The 17281-nt window shown below is 36.5% G+C and overlaps 1 protein-coding gene across 5 annotated transcripts in view; it reads left to right on the top strand.

The window, feature by feature from the left end:
- Positions 1-17281, top strand: part of IRS2 (insulin receptor substrate 2) — a 31462-nt gene that overhangs the window by 11182 nt on the left and 2999 nt on the right. The window contains exons 2-4 of one of the 5 annotated variants that reach the window (XR_014712587.1): positions 9604-9649; positions 15723-15900; positions 17032-17086. The exons of 1 other annotated variant lie outside the window; for it this stretch is intronic. Coding sequence is in view for 2 of the 4 variants with exons in the window: in XM_084635860.1 (XP_084491986.1) it covers positions 9604-9649; positions 17032-17065 (80 nt within the window). In the remaining 2 variants the exon portion in view is untranslated. Of the gene's footprint in view, positions 1-9603; positions 9650-15722; positions 15901-17031; positions 17096-17281 lie in introns of those variants that run through there. 3 more of the 5 variants (XR_014712586.1, XM_084635860.1, XM_084635861.1) reach the window with 3 other exon arrangements.

The raw sequence follows: 17281 nt of genomic DNA, 5'->3' as shown, positions 1-17281 counted from the left end.
ACCCCAGCCTCACTGTTGACAATGGGTTGTCAGCCCACTGTTGGGCTCATAGCCTAAAGAGAATAGGGAACATATTTGTCCTTCAACAAGGGACTGAAATATCTTAGGAAAGACAATAGAGATGGTACACTAAAGAATTGTACTACAGTCTAAAATATCCTTCTTGTAGAAGATGTGTAGTGAGCCACTTTAAGACAAATTATGATTGACGATCATGAACTGTGTCATCAGGGAGAGGATTTTCTGTTCTCTCATCCAATAGAGTGATTTCCCACGTTGGATTTATTAGCTCTATCTAGGCAGTCAGAACACTCTCATAACTTAGCTAAATGTGCTTTTGCAATGCATCCGTCAGTAACCTGTATTACCTCACCACCTTGTCTGTCTAGTAACCTGTAGTGGAATTCTTTTCAAGAGGAGAGGGTTTTCCATGTGGAATTGTCTAACTTATTGTGGCTGTGAGGAGGCTGAAATAGTTATGTACAGTCCACTCTGATACTGTTATGCAGATCCACCAAAAGGTGTACTAAAAAGTAAGAATGTCTATTTCATTATACCTTAATGCTGTATTTGTGGCTGCAGAATACAGCAGAAACTCTGAGTCTTTTGAGTTGCAACACCATCTGTTACAATCATGTCTTTGGGGCCATCTTTTGTTAATTTGACCGTCATTAACTTCTCTTATGCATTAAAGTTTTTTGTTTGTTTTTTGTTTTGAAGATGGAGGATATCTTTAGTTTTAGTGGAAGGCTTTCCAAAGAAGAGGGTGTCCTTTTTAGTAGGCCAGGATATTCTTGTTAAATTTAAAAACTATCCAAATGTTACCCTGAGTTTGTATAGTATTAAACAGGATTATATGACACACAGATCAGACATTGTTGAGAAGCTTGTTTTTGTTTGAAGGGGTAAGAAATGGAGGCTTTAATGTAATGCCAATATAGCAAATTTGCTGATACCAGAAACGGAAGAAATGTCTTAGAAACGGTAGAACATACTGACAGACTTTCCATTTTGTACAACTTCTTCAAGTGATTCTTTAACAATATTTATGTGATTAAATATGAAATGTTCTGCTTTCACTTAGTGTTAATTTCTAAATCTGTTTCCGAGATATAGGCAATCTAAAGTTGATCTGCAATAATACTGTAGGTATGACTTAAGACAGAAACACATCAATAAGTAATTCCAGTAACAGTTGTAAAATCATGTCAATGAAAACTGTTAAATTGGATAGAATAAAATTTAATTAATCTTAGGTTTGCTTCTCTGATTCAGTTCTCCAGGGAGTGTATTATTTTTAAATAACAGCTAATGTAGTCATTCTGTAGAGATTAACACCTCTTAAAATTGGTTCTTAAAGGATATATTGTCAAACTATTTAAGGTGAGAATTTGGAGGCCTTTTTTGACAAAAGGTTGTGTACAGCCTGATAGGAATAGATTAAAAAAATCCAATGAAACACTTTCAGGGGGCAGTTAAACTTAATTGTCCAATGGAGAAGACACAAACTACTTTTGTGCCATTGCTTGAGTACCAGAAAGTAAGAGTGACTCGGCTTTCGTAGTTCAAGACAAGTGAAAATATGAAAAATAAGCAAGTATAATAATTTGCCACATGACACTTGAATGTTGTTTAAACAGCAAGAATAAAACCAAAATTGTCTTATGGAAGTATATGATACTTGATACGATTTATGAGGTTAACAGTGTATTGTGTAATACTTTCACAACAGTATTGGATTTATTTAAACTATTATGTTTTCTGCAGTGCTTGAGTTATGTATCTAAGTAATTCTAGAGGAGGAGCAGTGATGTTTTTTCCTAATGCAATATCTTCTTTCTCGTGACTTGGAACTTTTTCAAAAAGGCTGGTGAGAAAGTTTTGTTTTCTTTCTCCTTATGTGATAGTACTAGTAAATATCCATTAAGCAGTCCTTCGTGGTGTTTGTATCTTTTGCTGGCCCACATTTCAGGGTAGACTGTTTAAATGGATGAACAATTCTTGTTGTTTGCAGTGTTGTATTTGTATTGGTCCCAGGATATTAGAGAGACAAGGTGGGTGAGGTAATATCTTTTATTGGACCAGCTTCTGTTGATGAAAGAGAAAAGCTTTTGCGTGTACATAGAGCTTTTCTTCATATCTGGGAAAGGTATTCATGAGTGTGTCACAGCTAAATACAAGGTGAAGCAGATTGCTTAGCATAATGAATTAACACCCCTTGCAAGAGACCCTTCAAGGTGAAGTGGGCAGTTAACACTTCTGCAACCCTAGGACAGAGGAGTGTTAGTGAGGTTACCCATTGTTGCAGTAAACCATAAATCCAGTGTCTTTACTGAGTCATAGTGAAGTTATGAATTTAAGCTCCAAGTTCATCTTCTGAAGGTGTTTTGCAGGTTTCCTTTGAGGACGAGGACTCAAGAGGTAAGATATGGAGTAATTGTTTTGTGAAGCATGTTTGCCCATGAGTGATAGGGTGCTATTGTCTTTTATCATTTTTTTTTTTTGAGTTCTTGTTTACACTTTTAGGCTGTGGACTCAAACTCCTTACACAAGCAGATTTTTTCCACTTATGGTGAAAAGAAGGTTTTCCTGCATGAGAAGTATTGGATTGGGCCACAGCAGATGTAGTAATCCTTATGAAAGGCAGCTATTCAATTGTATTGTATTGTACCATTTTAACTCTTCATACAACATACAGATTTTAAAATGACGAAATTGCTTTATTGGGGATGTCTTGAGAAAATATTTCTGTCCAAATTTTAATCCTCTAAAATGCTGGATATATAATAGATATGATGGTTACAGCTGCTTGGCGTGACGAGAAGGAAAAGTCATGGGTTTGTCATAGCGGAAAATGCAAAACTCACATTCATTTTAGAAAAAAGCCATGGTGCTCTAGTTGATTAAAATTAACTCGTGTATGAAATGATGAGAAAGGTAAAATTGTTTTTATGAATGAAATTGTTTAAAAGTATTAATTATTTTAACTCATAATTTTGAACCATTTTAAGCCTATATTTCAGCTTATAGACTCAAAATTTGTAACACTTCAGGAAGGAGTCTGAGTCAGCAGTGAACTGCCAGGACTTCTTACACAGGCCCTGATTTTTTTAATAAAACATCCTTTTAAGTGTTGGGTGGCTTTGATTCCTTCTCCCCCCTCCTCGACCTCCCTAAACCAAAACGTTTCTTCCTGTTGAAGTCAATGGGGGAATTCCTCTTAAAAAACTGATGGAAATCAAGTTTGTTAAAAGCATACAGTCTTAATATTAGTGCTACCAGGTATCATAGAGGAATGCAGGGAAAAGTTTGTGAATGAACATAAATATGCTGCACTGAAGCAAATACAGTTTCTACAATTATCTTTATGGAGTCATTTATAAACTTATAGTGCCACTACTGTAGCATTAAGAACTTTATTCAAGCATGCAGAAATGAACGGTAGGATGGTATTTTTTTTCCTCATTGTATTTACTTATAAAAGGAAATTTGTAATTACAATTTTATTTGAATCATTAATATCAAATTAAATGTCTGCCAAAGTAGCTAAATAGATAGTTTTGTACGATTTGATGACAGAGGTACAGTTGTGGGCTCCAATGAAAATTTTAAACTAAATAAAATTGCTAATAATCAGTTGTTGAATGTTGACCAATAGGATGTTTTCCAGATACACACACCGCTACAGTTTGATTCAACGCTGCAAGTCATTTATGGAACAAGTCTCATTTTAACCATTTGTGGTTGTACATTAGCATGAACGCTGTAGTGACAATAAAATGAAAGGTACTTAATATATGGTAATATTATGTCATATGTGTGTTGTAAAAATAATGACCATACATTTTATAATGGGGTCAGAACCTGGTTAAAAGAAGTCAATAGGAGTTGTTTCAGAGTAACAGCCGTGTTAGTCTGTATTCGCAAAAAGAAAAGGAGTACTTGTGGCGCCTTAGAGACTAACCAATTTATTTGAGCATAAGCTTTCGTGAGCATGCATCCAATGAAGTGAGCTGTAGCTTATGCTCAAATAAATTGGTTCGTCTCTAAAGTGCCACAAGTCCTCCTTTTCTAATAGGAGTTGTGCCATTGACTTCAGTATAGCTGTGATGTGGCCCTAAAGAAATAAATGGACAAAGTATAACATTTAAATAATTTTATACCTGACTTGGAGGAAAAAAACCAAAAACAATAGACAAAATCCTGCAGCCTGGGAAAGAGCGGTGAAGGGGCCTAATTGCAGCAAAACTCATGCAGATTTTGTACATAGGGAGGGGCATGTTGTGGTGAGCCTGTGTAAAGTATTTCTGTACCCTTGTGCTGTCCCATGGCAGCCTAAACAACACTTGTGGGGAAGAGGCGAATAGGCAAAGGTTCAGCGAGGCAGCGTCTGGTGAATCTGAGAGTAGATCCTAAGAGCAAGGGCTTGCACGCTGCATCAGAGATGTTGTTGCAGCCTTTGGGCTGCGGTAGGGCTATGCCAGTGCTCTGTCCCCAAGTTGAGAGAGCAGATTCTGTTTCTCCCACATCTACCCTTCCTTACACACGGCTCTTATTCACACTCTGCTCTGTCTTAGCACAGTGATGAAGTTACCCATAGTATGTTTGAAAATCTTTTTTGAATTATCTGCATTTGTCTTGTATTCTCCAAGACTTGGGCTTGAATTCCACTTAATGAGCTTCTATAAGAGTGACTACTTCTGACTAAAGTTCATACAGTTACATACATATACAGTGTACTAGTTGCCTTCTTAGTTAGGCACAGAATAAGTAGAAGTCTTAATCTTTTCCTTGCATCCTCTTTTTTCCCCTGAACCCGAATAATTGCTTTTTTCTTCAGTAGAAGAATAGCTGTATGTTACTCAGGTATAATGTATTCTAATTCTTATTGTAAAATTAGCTTTAAAAGACAGAGAACTTTATAAGTATGTTTGACAGTTATTCTTTGCTCATCACATAAGTGATAGAGGTAAGCCTTGTATGTGTTCTTAAAAAAGGTGTGACAGGAACAAGGGCTAGATGAGAAAACAGCTGTTTTTACATTGTTAGGAATGTGGACAGAAGGGCTCTGTGAGAATGACAGTACTGGCAGTCATGCCTTTAGGCACAGCTAACAGAGAGGAGTTTTTTCTTTTGGTATGTTACAAAACAAATAAAGTTAGTAAACAAATAAAGGCTAATAACTTAATAATAATTTTACGAATATCTTTTCTCCAAGCCATGTTTTTATTTGTTGATCTGTGTTAGTTACACTACTGTTTCAATTTCTAGATTTGTATTACTGTTTAAATTGTTTTGCTTCTTTATTTTAAAATACATGCCACATTTGGCAGATTTGAAAAAAAGGTTATTGTGGTCGTCAAAAAAGTTATAATTCACATTATATATAAACAAAGCAAATTCTTATCCAGAAACAAGAAATGAAATATTGTCAGTACATAAAAAGCATTCAAGTAATGAGAGATAATTTGATCTGACCATTGTTACATTGTATTTATGTTAAGTGGCTGTCAGCTAACAGGAAATACTTGGCCAAATTCTACTCTGTTTACTCTGTGGAAGTCAATGAGAATATGTGGTATGTAAATCAATGCAGAATTTAGCATAATGATACTTAAGTATCAGGATGGACTACATACGCATATGTCTTCTGATTTTAATCCTAGAGTTACGCTAGTCACTTGGGTCAGATGCTGTGCACACAGCTGCCTCTGGAACTTTTCATCACGAACATGTGAATTTCTCGTGGACTGTGGGACCTTTCTTATACTCTTCCTTAATTTAAACAGTTTTGCACAGTCTTTTTAATCCATCTAGGACAGGGGGTTTCTGTCTTCTTCTTCATAGCATGGGCTGAATGATTGATAAAGAACATGGGCCATTTCCCCTCCTATTCCTGATTGACTGAGGCCATCTCTCAGACCATTTGTGGTCACACAACATCCCCATGGAGCTATAGCAATGTCTCACTCTCCTGGCATTATTTTCCCATTTGCAATGTTGCTGTAGCCATGTTGGTCCTGGGATATGAGAGAGATAACACGGGTGAGGTAATATCTTTTATTGAGCCAACTTCTGTTGGTGAAAGAGACAGGCTTTCAAGCTTACACAGAGCTCTTCTTGAGGCCTCAAGCTCAGTGGAGCTCAACAGCGTGTCTCTTTCACCAGCAGAAATTGGTCCAGCTAAAGATATTACTTCACCCACCTTGTGTCTCTGTTGTTTGTCCCTGTATTTTAATGATGTTTAGCAACTGGAAATAGGGAGAGCTATCACCATGTGACCAGCCAGCTCTCAGTACACCATGTGTGGTCTGCAAAAAGAACAGGAGTACTTGTGGCACCTTAGAGACTAACACATTTATTTGAGCATAAGCTTTCGTGAGCTACAGCTCACTTCATTGGCTGTGTGGTCTGTGGGCCATAAATGTGGGAAATTGTGAGCTATGGGAACTAATGTAGTTGAAGCGTACTCGTACGTTATTATGTATGATTTTGAGGAATGTTTTTGCACTAGATGGATTTCATCCAAGTTTTCTATCAGTTGTATTTGTAAAAAGTAAGGCAAGCAAGAAGGCATTTCTGTGATCTGTTGCCAGAAATACAGACCGATTTCTTGTCTTGGTTGTTTTGGATGACCTGTCAGTTAGGTGGAGGCATTCATCCAGTAGCTGTGCTCAGAATTGCTGTGCCCTCTGTGTAAGGAGAACTGGCCTGCCTTTTGGTGCTCCAGCTTACTCCTCTGCATATGAACAGGCATCTTGAGACTGCTGCTGACGTATTTTGCTGTGGGGGCGAGCGGTTCAGGGGAAACATCAAGAGACAGGGTGGGGTTCTATACATAAGATGGGAACATTACAAGAGTAACAATTATTCACACTTTTCTTAACAGGTCTTCTTCTGGAAGACAAACCATATTTGGGTTACCTGATGGCAGAAAACTCATGGGCCTGTATTTGGGGCTCATGAACACAGAATACAATTAATGGGTGGAAATTTCCTTTTCCTAGCCAACTTTCTGAATGACCCAGTGACCTTAAAATCCTTGGGGAATCCTAATGTAGGCTTTCTACAAGTGAGATAGCGTTTATTACAGAACTGAATAACATCACTTAATTACTTCAGTTTTAGTTAAGTCTTGAATTGTGAAGCCAGAGAGAGTGGGTGACTGTAATATCCATTAACTTAACTTGCCTAGTATACTCCTCTTTCAGATTTTAGTATATGTACCTGTTTTATTAGCCTGAACAGTATTCTCAGGAACACACTGCTACTGTGTCAGGAATTAATTCTATGTAAATGTTCAGTGCCTTTAATTTTGCTCACTTTCACCAGTTTTAATAAGATTGGCCAGTTTAAATGCAAATGTGTCTATTTTTGGCTAACAGACTTGAAATTGGTCTGGTGCTTGTTGCATATTTGCGTCAGCTGGAGATAGCTAAGTACTTCTGCTTGACTTGGATTGTACTGTGTCTAGTTAGCATATATGATGTACTGTATTTGTTCGGTAAATGTGAAATTAAAAAGGATTTGTGTATTGTTCCTCTGCTTGCACTGTTGTGTGCATTCTTTTAGATTATATTTCCTGGTCAATGCAATACATAAAGTTTGCAAGAGTGTCTGGCTCTTAGACCTTTGAGAGAACCTTATGCTATAAAGACCCCCTGACATTCAGAAAAATTCTGAGAAACATGTATGTTGCAAGATATCCCCTGCTATATATTGTCAGTGGCTTTTATTCCTCTTTTTTTGTATGTTCTTGTCGCTATGATCATTTATAAAACCGAATCCTTGCCTTATGAGACTTCATCTACTGCTTATTTCCCTACATGAAGTTATAGTCCCTTGATGTGACATCCCAATAATTTTCATGGCAACCAGTCGTGGTGCCCCAAACTACTGTGACAGGGTAGGATATCTGCAAATTGATCCATTTTTATAAGAGCTCTGTACTGGGAACTCCCACTGAAATCTCAGGGAGTTCTTTCTGTATGCTGAGTGGTTGTGGGATTGGACGTGAACTCTTACGTAATAAAGATCCTATTTTTATTTGTTTGTATGGATCTCATCCTGCCAATAAAATAAAATGTTAAAAAGAAATACTTAATATGGAGATATACTTAGGTATATCTCCATATTAAAAATTAAATAACTATCTCATACAACTGGAAGGGACCTTGAAAGGTCATTGAGTCCAGTCCCCTGCCTTCACAGCAGGACCAAGTACCGTCCCTTATTTTTGCCCCAGATCCCTAAATCGCACCCTCAAGGATTGAACTCACAACCCTGGTTTAGCAGGCCGATGCTCAGACCACTGAGCTATCCCTCCCGCACCATAATCAGATTTGTTGCTAAATAGAATAGTTTTCTCAAAGCATTGTGTGAGGCATCCGTGGATCTTTTTAAGATACTGATATCTTACAAGCATGTTTGCTCTGGAGCAAATTACAGTAGCCAAAAAACAAAACAAAACTAGAAAACCTTTTAAGTACAGAAAGAAACACGTGAAATAGTACATTACATGGCCCCAGAGCTCTATTTTGGGTGTACTTTAGGTAAACAGTCACTGACAAATCCTGTATTTACAGAAGAAAATGCACTATGTTATGGATTTGTACTTTAGGACACACATAATACTAGGTTCTTAAACGTTAGTAAAATGTCCTCCCCTTTCTTAAATAACGTTTAAGTTTTGAGAGGATTACTTTAGTCAAGTAGGTATTTTCATAGTTAAACAAAGGGTGTTTTTTAAAGGAACTGGACTTTTTAGATACTGATCTCACAGCTGAAAACTAGCACATAGAATATTTGCTGCTGTTGTTTGAACTGAGATTCCTCACTTGACTCCGACATTATTGCTCCTTGGAGTAGGTAACTTGGCAACTTTATATTCTCATTCCTTAACTACCTTTGTAAAAGTGAAGCTTTGGAGTCAGTTGGGTCTAGCAGAGCTAATGAATATGGGTTTGCTTCACTTTGTCTCTTCAGGAAGCTATTAGGTAAGAGGATTCGAGATGCATGCAGTGTAGCTAGGAATAATCTTAATTCCTTCAATACTGCTTGTGTGCTTTGCTTGAGATAGTGGACTGTGGATAAGACATTTTTTAAGATTTTAAAGATTGGTATTGCATTTCTAAACTACTTACCAATTTGTTGCCTCTGTTTTTAAAGGGTATATCAGTTTGTCTTCAAATGTGACATGTAATGGGGTATTTATGGTGTTAATGTGACAACCTTTCAACCCTTAACAATATAATAGCTGCTGTATACAATACTACTGTATATAAATTTCAGAAGAGATTCTCATCTGTTGTGGATTCTTCTTGTAGAATCGTGAATGATATCAATAAGCAAATTATTGATATTCCTTTAACAAAATATTGCTTTAAATATAAGATCTAAATGCTGGCATACTATTAGACTCCAGAACACTACTTGTAGGCATTATTTTTGAAAAAATACAGTTAAGGTGGGGGCAGGGAATAAGGGGATCTATATTGTAAATCAGAAATAAAAAATGTACTTGTCAGATATACAGTTGCTTTGGTTATTAATCTTAAATAAATTCTGATAATATACAATAAATTTTTATTTACCTGTTCACAGAAAGAAACAGGACTAATGCCTACTTGGGAGTTAGGTTGGAGAGCAGGTGAGTAGATGTTTTCAGATATTTTCATGGAGATCTGAAGCACTGCTGAAAATTGGCCAATAACCACTGAGTCAGTCTGTTTTCAATTATAGGTGTGCAACCTTATTGAAGAAGAAATTAATGACATTGCAAACCTGTAAATGAGAATAGAATTTGTCCTCAATTGTTTAGGTCAGGAATGCTTTTTATAAATAGAGGACTCTGCGAGCCCCACGGTGCATCTGATGGCAGGAAAGAAACTTTAGGGTGAATTCAAACTGAGGAGGTACTGTAATGGTCAAGCAAATCGGATACCTAGCATCCGAGGCTAAAATCTGGCTCAGGTCCTCTTTTATGGGTACTGTACTTTAAAGTGTTATTAGTGTCTGTCTCCCAGTGGTTTAATAATAGGAGTAGAACTTGTTAACTTTTGATTTTGAGTGGTGTGGATTAGATTCAGCACTTGTAAGGTAAATTTATTAGATGATGATGATCTAAGTAAGCACACTAAGGTCTGGTCTACACTAAAAAGTTAAGAATTCTCCCATTGACCTAGCTCCTGGTTTTTTGGAAAGGTGACTGGACTGCGCTGACTGGAGAACATTTCCTGTCGGCATAGGTAGCCATCTACACTGAAGCACTACAGGGGCCATCTTGACAAGGGGAAGAGTATTTTGCAGGAATGCTTAAACATTTGGACAAAGCAGCCTCCACGTTTTTTCTTGCATCATTGTTTCTATATTTGAAGGTCTCACAAGATAAAACAGTTTACTGAATATTCAATATATGTACCAAGTACTGAGAACCTATTAGATAGATCAGTTATTGAAACTTATGTGTTAATGATATAGCAAGGAATAGACCATTTAGTTTTCACTTTCTTTTTAATTTCCTTACACTTTGCCTGGGAAGCCTGCCTTACAATTTTAGAAACGCTGTATTTTGAGTGAGGTAAATTCTGAGATTGGTTTAACTGGAGTGGCTTTTGGTGGAAAATAGAATGGGAAGAATTCATGGGCAAAATAAATAAAGTTGTAAGCTTTGTCCAGACATATTGGAAAACTGTAGACATTTCCCCCTCTTTTGCACAATGCTGTGGGGCATCTTGCATCCTGTATAATTGAGTTTCCAGTAAACTGATAGAAACCTTTTCATATCTACATATATTATATGGTTTTGGTGCCTCAATAATTCTGCAAAAAATATTGGCCAACTTACAGAGATTTTCAACCCAAATCTGCAGAATTGTTCAGAAATATACAGTAATCAGATGTTTATTTAGCTTCCCCTTTGTGCACTTTGATTCTAGATCACATACCTTTGAGGAGAGGTTGCAATCCCATTTTCTGACTCCCTATAGGTAGAATGGAAGAAGAAGAATATGCAAAGACATACATTGCTGTGTCTGTACCTGTCAGCCCAGTAAATAAGCTCTGTCTGCTCAGTTCCCTATAGGTTTTCTTTGCCCCTTCTTCCTAGAAACATGTAGTCTGCAACCTCATGTCCAGCTTCTTCTCTCCTTCACTCTTCCATTTTCAGTCCCAATCTAAAGAAAATATAAGGACAGGACAGAAAAATGAAGAGTACCTCTTCTATTACCCTTTCCTATATGGCTTCTGTGTTTATAGAATTTTGCTTCCTCCCCTCCCTCCCCCCCCTTCAGTCAACTTGTGAGATTATTTCTACCATCTCTTTGGGGTTGACACAGAAGGACTTGTGGAAACCAAACTGACATAAAATTGAAACCATTTTTCCAGTGTCCTGTTTTTATATCTGCAGTGATAATAAAATCGAGTGGTAGCTCGTAAGGTGGGAGGCAAATGCAGTAGTGATGGTCATCAACCCCTCTTGTTTGTTTTTTGATGTCTAAATCCTGTAGAGACAGTGTCTCTTTGGCTGGATGCCACATGTTAATCTTTGTGGTGGCATATTTCCTATATAGTTTCCACCTCTGTTTCTTCATGTTCTGTCCCTGCTTCGTGGTTGTTTCCAGTTCAAGATCAAAGATTTGAAAGATTTTTCTGATGATTTGCTTGCTTGCTGTATGAGAAGTGACTTGATTTTATTCAGTTTCATTTAATATGTTAAGCAGGCATATATCCAAGCTGCAGGAGAGAGAGGGTGGAAATAACAGAACAAACTTCCTATTGTACTAAGTAGGCTTATTTTGCCTAATTTATTACATCCATTCCAAGTTATTTAGTAATAGAAAATAGCAAAATCTCTGAATTTGAGAGGTATAGTACGAGAACTTTTTTTAACTAATCTGGGAAGTACAAACGTGTAAGTTTTTTTTTGTTTTTTTTAAATCTACACCTATCTTTTTTTTTATGGATGTGAGAAGTACCTATCAAGGCCCAGCATGTTAACTATAAATTCATAATATTTTTAAATCATTCTATAATTTATATAGAATTATATTTTAACGCACAGGTGCTCATACTTGGAAGTCTATGAACTTCTTGACAAAAAGATACCAAAATACCATTTATACCAAGCTTAGAACCAGATTCTGCAAGAACCTAAGTGTAGCACTTACTACTATGTGTATTTCCACTGCAGGATCGACCCATTATATTGCAGTAGAAAATTCGAGTGAAAACAATCACTTTGTATTCTCAGCAAAGTGAGGCATGTAAATTTTTGAGCAGAGAAAGTTCATTTTAGTTAAAGAAATTAGTGTTTAAAATTTCCAGTTTGTATTGGGGGGGGGACAATAAAACTAAGACCCAAAATTTGTCCTCCGATACCTGTGTACAATTCTTATTACTTTGGTATCTGCGGGTAGAATTTAGCACGAAGAGTGAATTGTAATGTGTGTGCATGGCCTCAAAGAATCCTGGTACCCATCGTAGCCTCTAACGTATAGTGTCCACTATTAAGTGTCTGAAAATAATTGTAGCGCACTTGCAGGTGGCAGCACACAGCAGCTTTTCCAAGTTGTGCAGCAATGCGTTTCCCACTTCAGAAGACAGAATCTCTTTTTGTTTGTGCTTATATTCAAGCAATTAGGTTTTTTGTTTTGATTTAAAGTACTGTAACACTCATTTTAATGTAGATACCGGTATCTACATAAACCCTGCTCTGCTTATTTAAAAGCCTGATTGGTGTATAGTTATAGATTGCTATTGTGGGTCATAGCCTGTATTCACACAGTGCCCATTTTCCCCTAAATTTAAAAAGTCCATATTTAAACGACATTTTACTGTTTTCTTAGTAGAAGAACAAACCCCCAAAAGTGTGTTCGTTTGAGCAGCTTGCCTCAAATTATGTCCAAACATATACTTTTTTTTTTTCAAAAAAGTTATCACCTCTTTCATAGTTAAATTGTTTTTCCTTTGAAATATATATGTGTAACATCAGATTGATGGTAGTTGTGGACACTTTAAATATTTTGCACTAGGGGAAATGTATGTTGCTTTGGCAAATAGTTAAGCTCTAGTCTTAAACCTTTTCGTTTAATCGGGGCCAAAATTTCTTTTCTTCCATGTATAGTCTCATTAAATCCAACTTGCAGAGACCCCCTACTTAAGTATGTCTAACTATAAGCACATGAGTAGTCTTGTTGAATTCGCTTAAAGTTAAACAAAGTTAAAGTTAAGTAACTTGCTGAAGAAGGGCTGGAGGAAGGTCAGGGTTTGGCCCCGATCTATATTTCTATGAATTAATATCATGGGGGGAGGAGTGATAAATACTGATCAGAAAGTTTAGACATTTGTTTTCATTTTCGTCCTTCCCTTCCTTTGAAATAATGTAATTCTAATACAGCGTGTCCGTTCTTAATTTATTGTTGTTTTTTATTTTGTATTATAGTAGTGTCTTCAGGCTCCAGTTCAGATCAGGGTCCAGATGTGCTAGGCACCATACAACCACAGAATACGAGACAGATCCAGCCACAGAGAGTTTACAGTCTATGGCTTGGATCCTACAAACACACACGTGCTTAACTTTACTATACTATCATGAGAAATTTCAATGATTTCAATGGGACTACTTATGGTGGAAAAAGTTATTTGTTTGCAACATACCTGACAAGACAGCTGAAGGATAGGAGGGGAATTAAAGGTACAGGGAGGTGAAGTGACATGTCAGAGGTCGCACATGAAACCAGTGGCAGAGTTGGGAATAGAACCCAGGTGTTCTAACTCCCAATCCAGGGTCCTGTTTGATAGATCACACTGCCTCTTGAGTTAATTTATAGGTTGTCAGTGACCAATAGCGTGTTTTGTATTGAGCCACATCAATAACTGTTCATTTCTATGCATATCAGTTGATGAGAATTATATTTATCTTTAGAACTTTAAAGACCTAGTACACTCTTATTCACTGCTTACAGACTGCAAATTAATAAGCAGATTGAATTTGTTTTAATTGGCAAGCCATTATTTCTGTACACATGGTGTTTGATAAGTCGCAATACTGAATTTTTTCTAGCTAATTTCATGTTAGTATTTATGGCTTTGTGCACTCAAGAGAAGCATTAAATGCAATTTGAATGAGTTTTGCCTTTGGTAGTTTTGGAAACTCTGATCCTGTAATTGCGGATCTCTTATTGATGTGCCCCAAAACCATTTAAAGTAAACAATTTAGATAAAGACAGTAGAAATTATATCAGATTTTGTATTTTGATAGATTTTCGTGTGGCCCTGGATATAGGGTTTATCGGCCTACTTCTCCCAAATATTGTATTTGTTTAATACATACATAGACACACAGATTGGTCTGTTAAACATGCATGTTTCACTTCCTTTATGCAACATGCCCTGGTTTGGTTTACTGTCACTGATTATGATTTTTGTTTTGTTTTTTTCCACTGGAAAACATGCAGCTCCTCCTGCTGTGTGTTACTTATGGAGGACCATATCTATGATGCTTTGATTAAGGTGTTTAACATTTTCTATTTCTGGAAGCAATCAGGAATCTATCCTGTAGCTTGCAAATTTTGGCCCAAAGTAAGCAGAGTTCTTGAACGTGCACCTAACTTTAAGCACCTGTGTAGTCTCATGGAATTCTATAAATGCTTAAGTTAAGCACATAGTTAAGTGCTGCTGAATTGGAGCCTATGATTACATACAGCATATTAATGGCCAAAGTTAAATTTAATAGATAGTACTTGTCAGGAACTGGCACCTTTATTTTAGGCAAATAGGTAAATGGCTTCCTCTGAATCTGCAACAAGAAGTTTCGTGTGGATCTCATGGCAACACACGTAACAGTGATTATTTTTCCTTTCCTCATTAAAAACCTGATCAAAAGCCCATTGATGTTAATGGAAACCATTTCACTGACATTACTGAGCTTTGAATCAGGCCTTAAGACCCCAGTTGAACAACATACTTAAGCATGTGCCCAACTTTAAGCATGTGAGTAGAATCATTAGCCACGTTTAAGTACCTTGTTGAATCAGGGCCTACAAGCACTTCAGATCATTGTACAAGTACAGTTTCTTATGGGTCAAATTCCTAAATATGCTTTTAAGTAAGCATCCTTAACAGGGCAGTCAGATATACAGCTTACTCGCTGTTTGCATTATGATATTCCTTAATACATGTAAACTAAACTGAAGTTTACAAAGGTTTATTAAAAAGTACAAAATAATTTAAAAGCAATATTTTTTTCAAGTAGTACAAAATCTAGACAGTGATAACTTCTAGCTCTTAACAGCAGCTGCTGTATTCGATCTGACCACTTAGACCAGCATCTGGTGTCTGGAAGCAGCTAGTTCTAGATGCTTCAGAGGAAGATGCGAGAGAACTCATGGACAATTTTTTGGAATAATCTGCCCAAAGCAGAAGTTTCTTCATCATTGGTGTACATATATCCTGAAATATGAGTGTTTATGCTCCTTTGTATACAAAATTCCTAACTACTGTAACCAGGGATATTCTTCTTATCCATATAGGCTGTAGACATTTTGAATCCTTTTAAGCTATTGGCCTTAATTATATTGTTGCCTTGACGAGGAGTAGCCAAAATTCAGGCCTGGCAGGATGTTTTCTGCTCAGATAAGAGATCAATGACAGTCGTGCTATTTTTTAGCATAGTTTGTTTATTTACAAAGTGTACACATAACACTTCTTGCTTCCCTAAACAGCAGTAGGAACAAAACAGCATGAAAGACAGTCTCTTTGCAGAAGCATCTGATCAGACCCTTGTGCCCTATCCCAAGAAGTGACTCTCTTGACTCAGAGTAGCTTCATGTGGGTTCTTAATACACCCATTTACTTTATTTAATAACGTCTGTGAACATCTTTGCTTACAAGATCCTGAAGGTGAGCTATTACACTTTGATCATAACATTTTCTTGTGGCTATGAGTTCCACAGGTTAATTATGCATGATATTAAAAAAATCATTTTTATCTTTCAATTTAAAGTTTCCTTGTTCTTGTACTATGAGAGAGTGTAAATAAGAGCTCCTCACTTATCCTGTATGTGCCAATCGTTAATTTGCATGTCCCTTCTAAAATTTGTAATCCACACCCAGATTGCTCTTCTTCCTCCATAGTAAGAACGTGTGTGGGTTTGTTTTGTTTGTGTTTAGAAGCTAGACTGTAGTAGGCTTTTTTAAGGTTCGAAGCAGAGGTCAAAATTTTTGAATATGGGGGCATAAACTTAGGCTCCAAGTCCGTATCTGGACACCTAAAAAAGAATCCTGACTTTCAAAAGGGCTGAGCACTCAGTAGTTCCCATTGATTTCAACAGGTCACTTTTTTCTTGGATAAAATTGGTGAAAGTAGGTTTCCACAGCATATTGGAAAGATGTGTCAGCCTTTGATCTGTGTACTTTTGTAACAAGCCGTGGTGTTTGATTAATCAGGAATCAATACAGAGAAAATCCAATTATATGAATACTATACAGTATTTACATTTTTGTTAATTATCCAGGTTTCATGTATAACTTGTTATGCATTGGCTTTGAATTTGATTTTACATGCCGAAATTAATAAATACATGATAAAGTACACTGACAACTACATCCTTGATCTTATGTCAGTACTCAGGAAAGCTAACATAGATTTTTTTTGCCTTTGGGATTGCTAGATCCAGGCCTGTTTTTCTGAACAGCTATATAATTGTTCCTTCCTGGCAATGTGCAAGCACCCTTTAATTTTTGGCAAAAAATTTGCAGTTCACCTTCAAACTACAGATTCCTCTGAGCTTTTAAAACTAAGTTTTAAAACTAAAAATAAATTTAAAAAAACAGGCACCATAAGGAGAACCTAATGTGAATACAATTTTACATATTGCTACGCATACACTATTTTGTTTGCATGTAGAATTTACAAGGTCTCTGATTTCTGTTAATTGTTATATATGCACAGCTACTATAAATAATAACAAGCTAAGAACAATTTATATTTAAAGTGACACATCAAGGAAATGTTTTTTGTTTTTTTAACAGCCACAATAAGAAACCTCCTAAAGTTGTGAGTTGAGAAATATGACAGTGTTGCTGTGTTTGAGTGGTACATATCTTTCATTATTTCTTTATTGTAAAAGAACCTGACACAGTTCAGCTAGATTCTTTAAAACAGCATAAAATAAAATGGGATTTTAAAAAAATATACGATATAATTTTGGTTGGCTGTTTCAGGCAGCTGTTTAGGCAACAGCCATTCATTCTGTGAAAGATAAAGAGGAAGATAAGTTTG

The sequence above is a fragment of the Lepidochelys olivacea genome, assembly GCF_965140295.1.
Source record: "Lepidochelys olivacea isolate rLepOli2 genome assembly, chromosome: 1".
In the NCBI taxonomy this organism is placed as follows: Eukaryota; Metazoa; Chordata; order Testudines; family Cheloniidae; genus Lepidochelys; species Lepidochelys olivacea.
The sequence above is the reverse complement of the archived record's forward strand: the minus strand, read 5'-3'. Positions and strand labels throughout refer to the sequence as shown.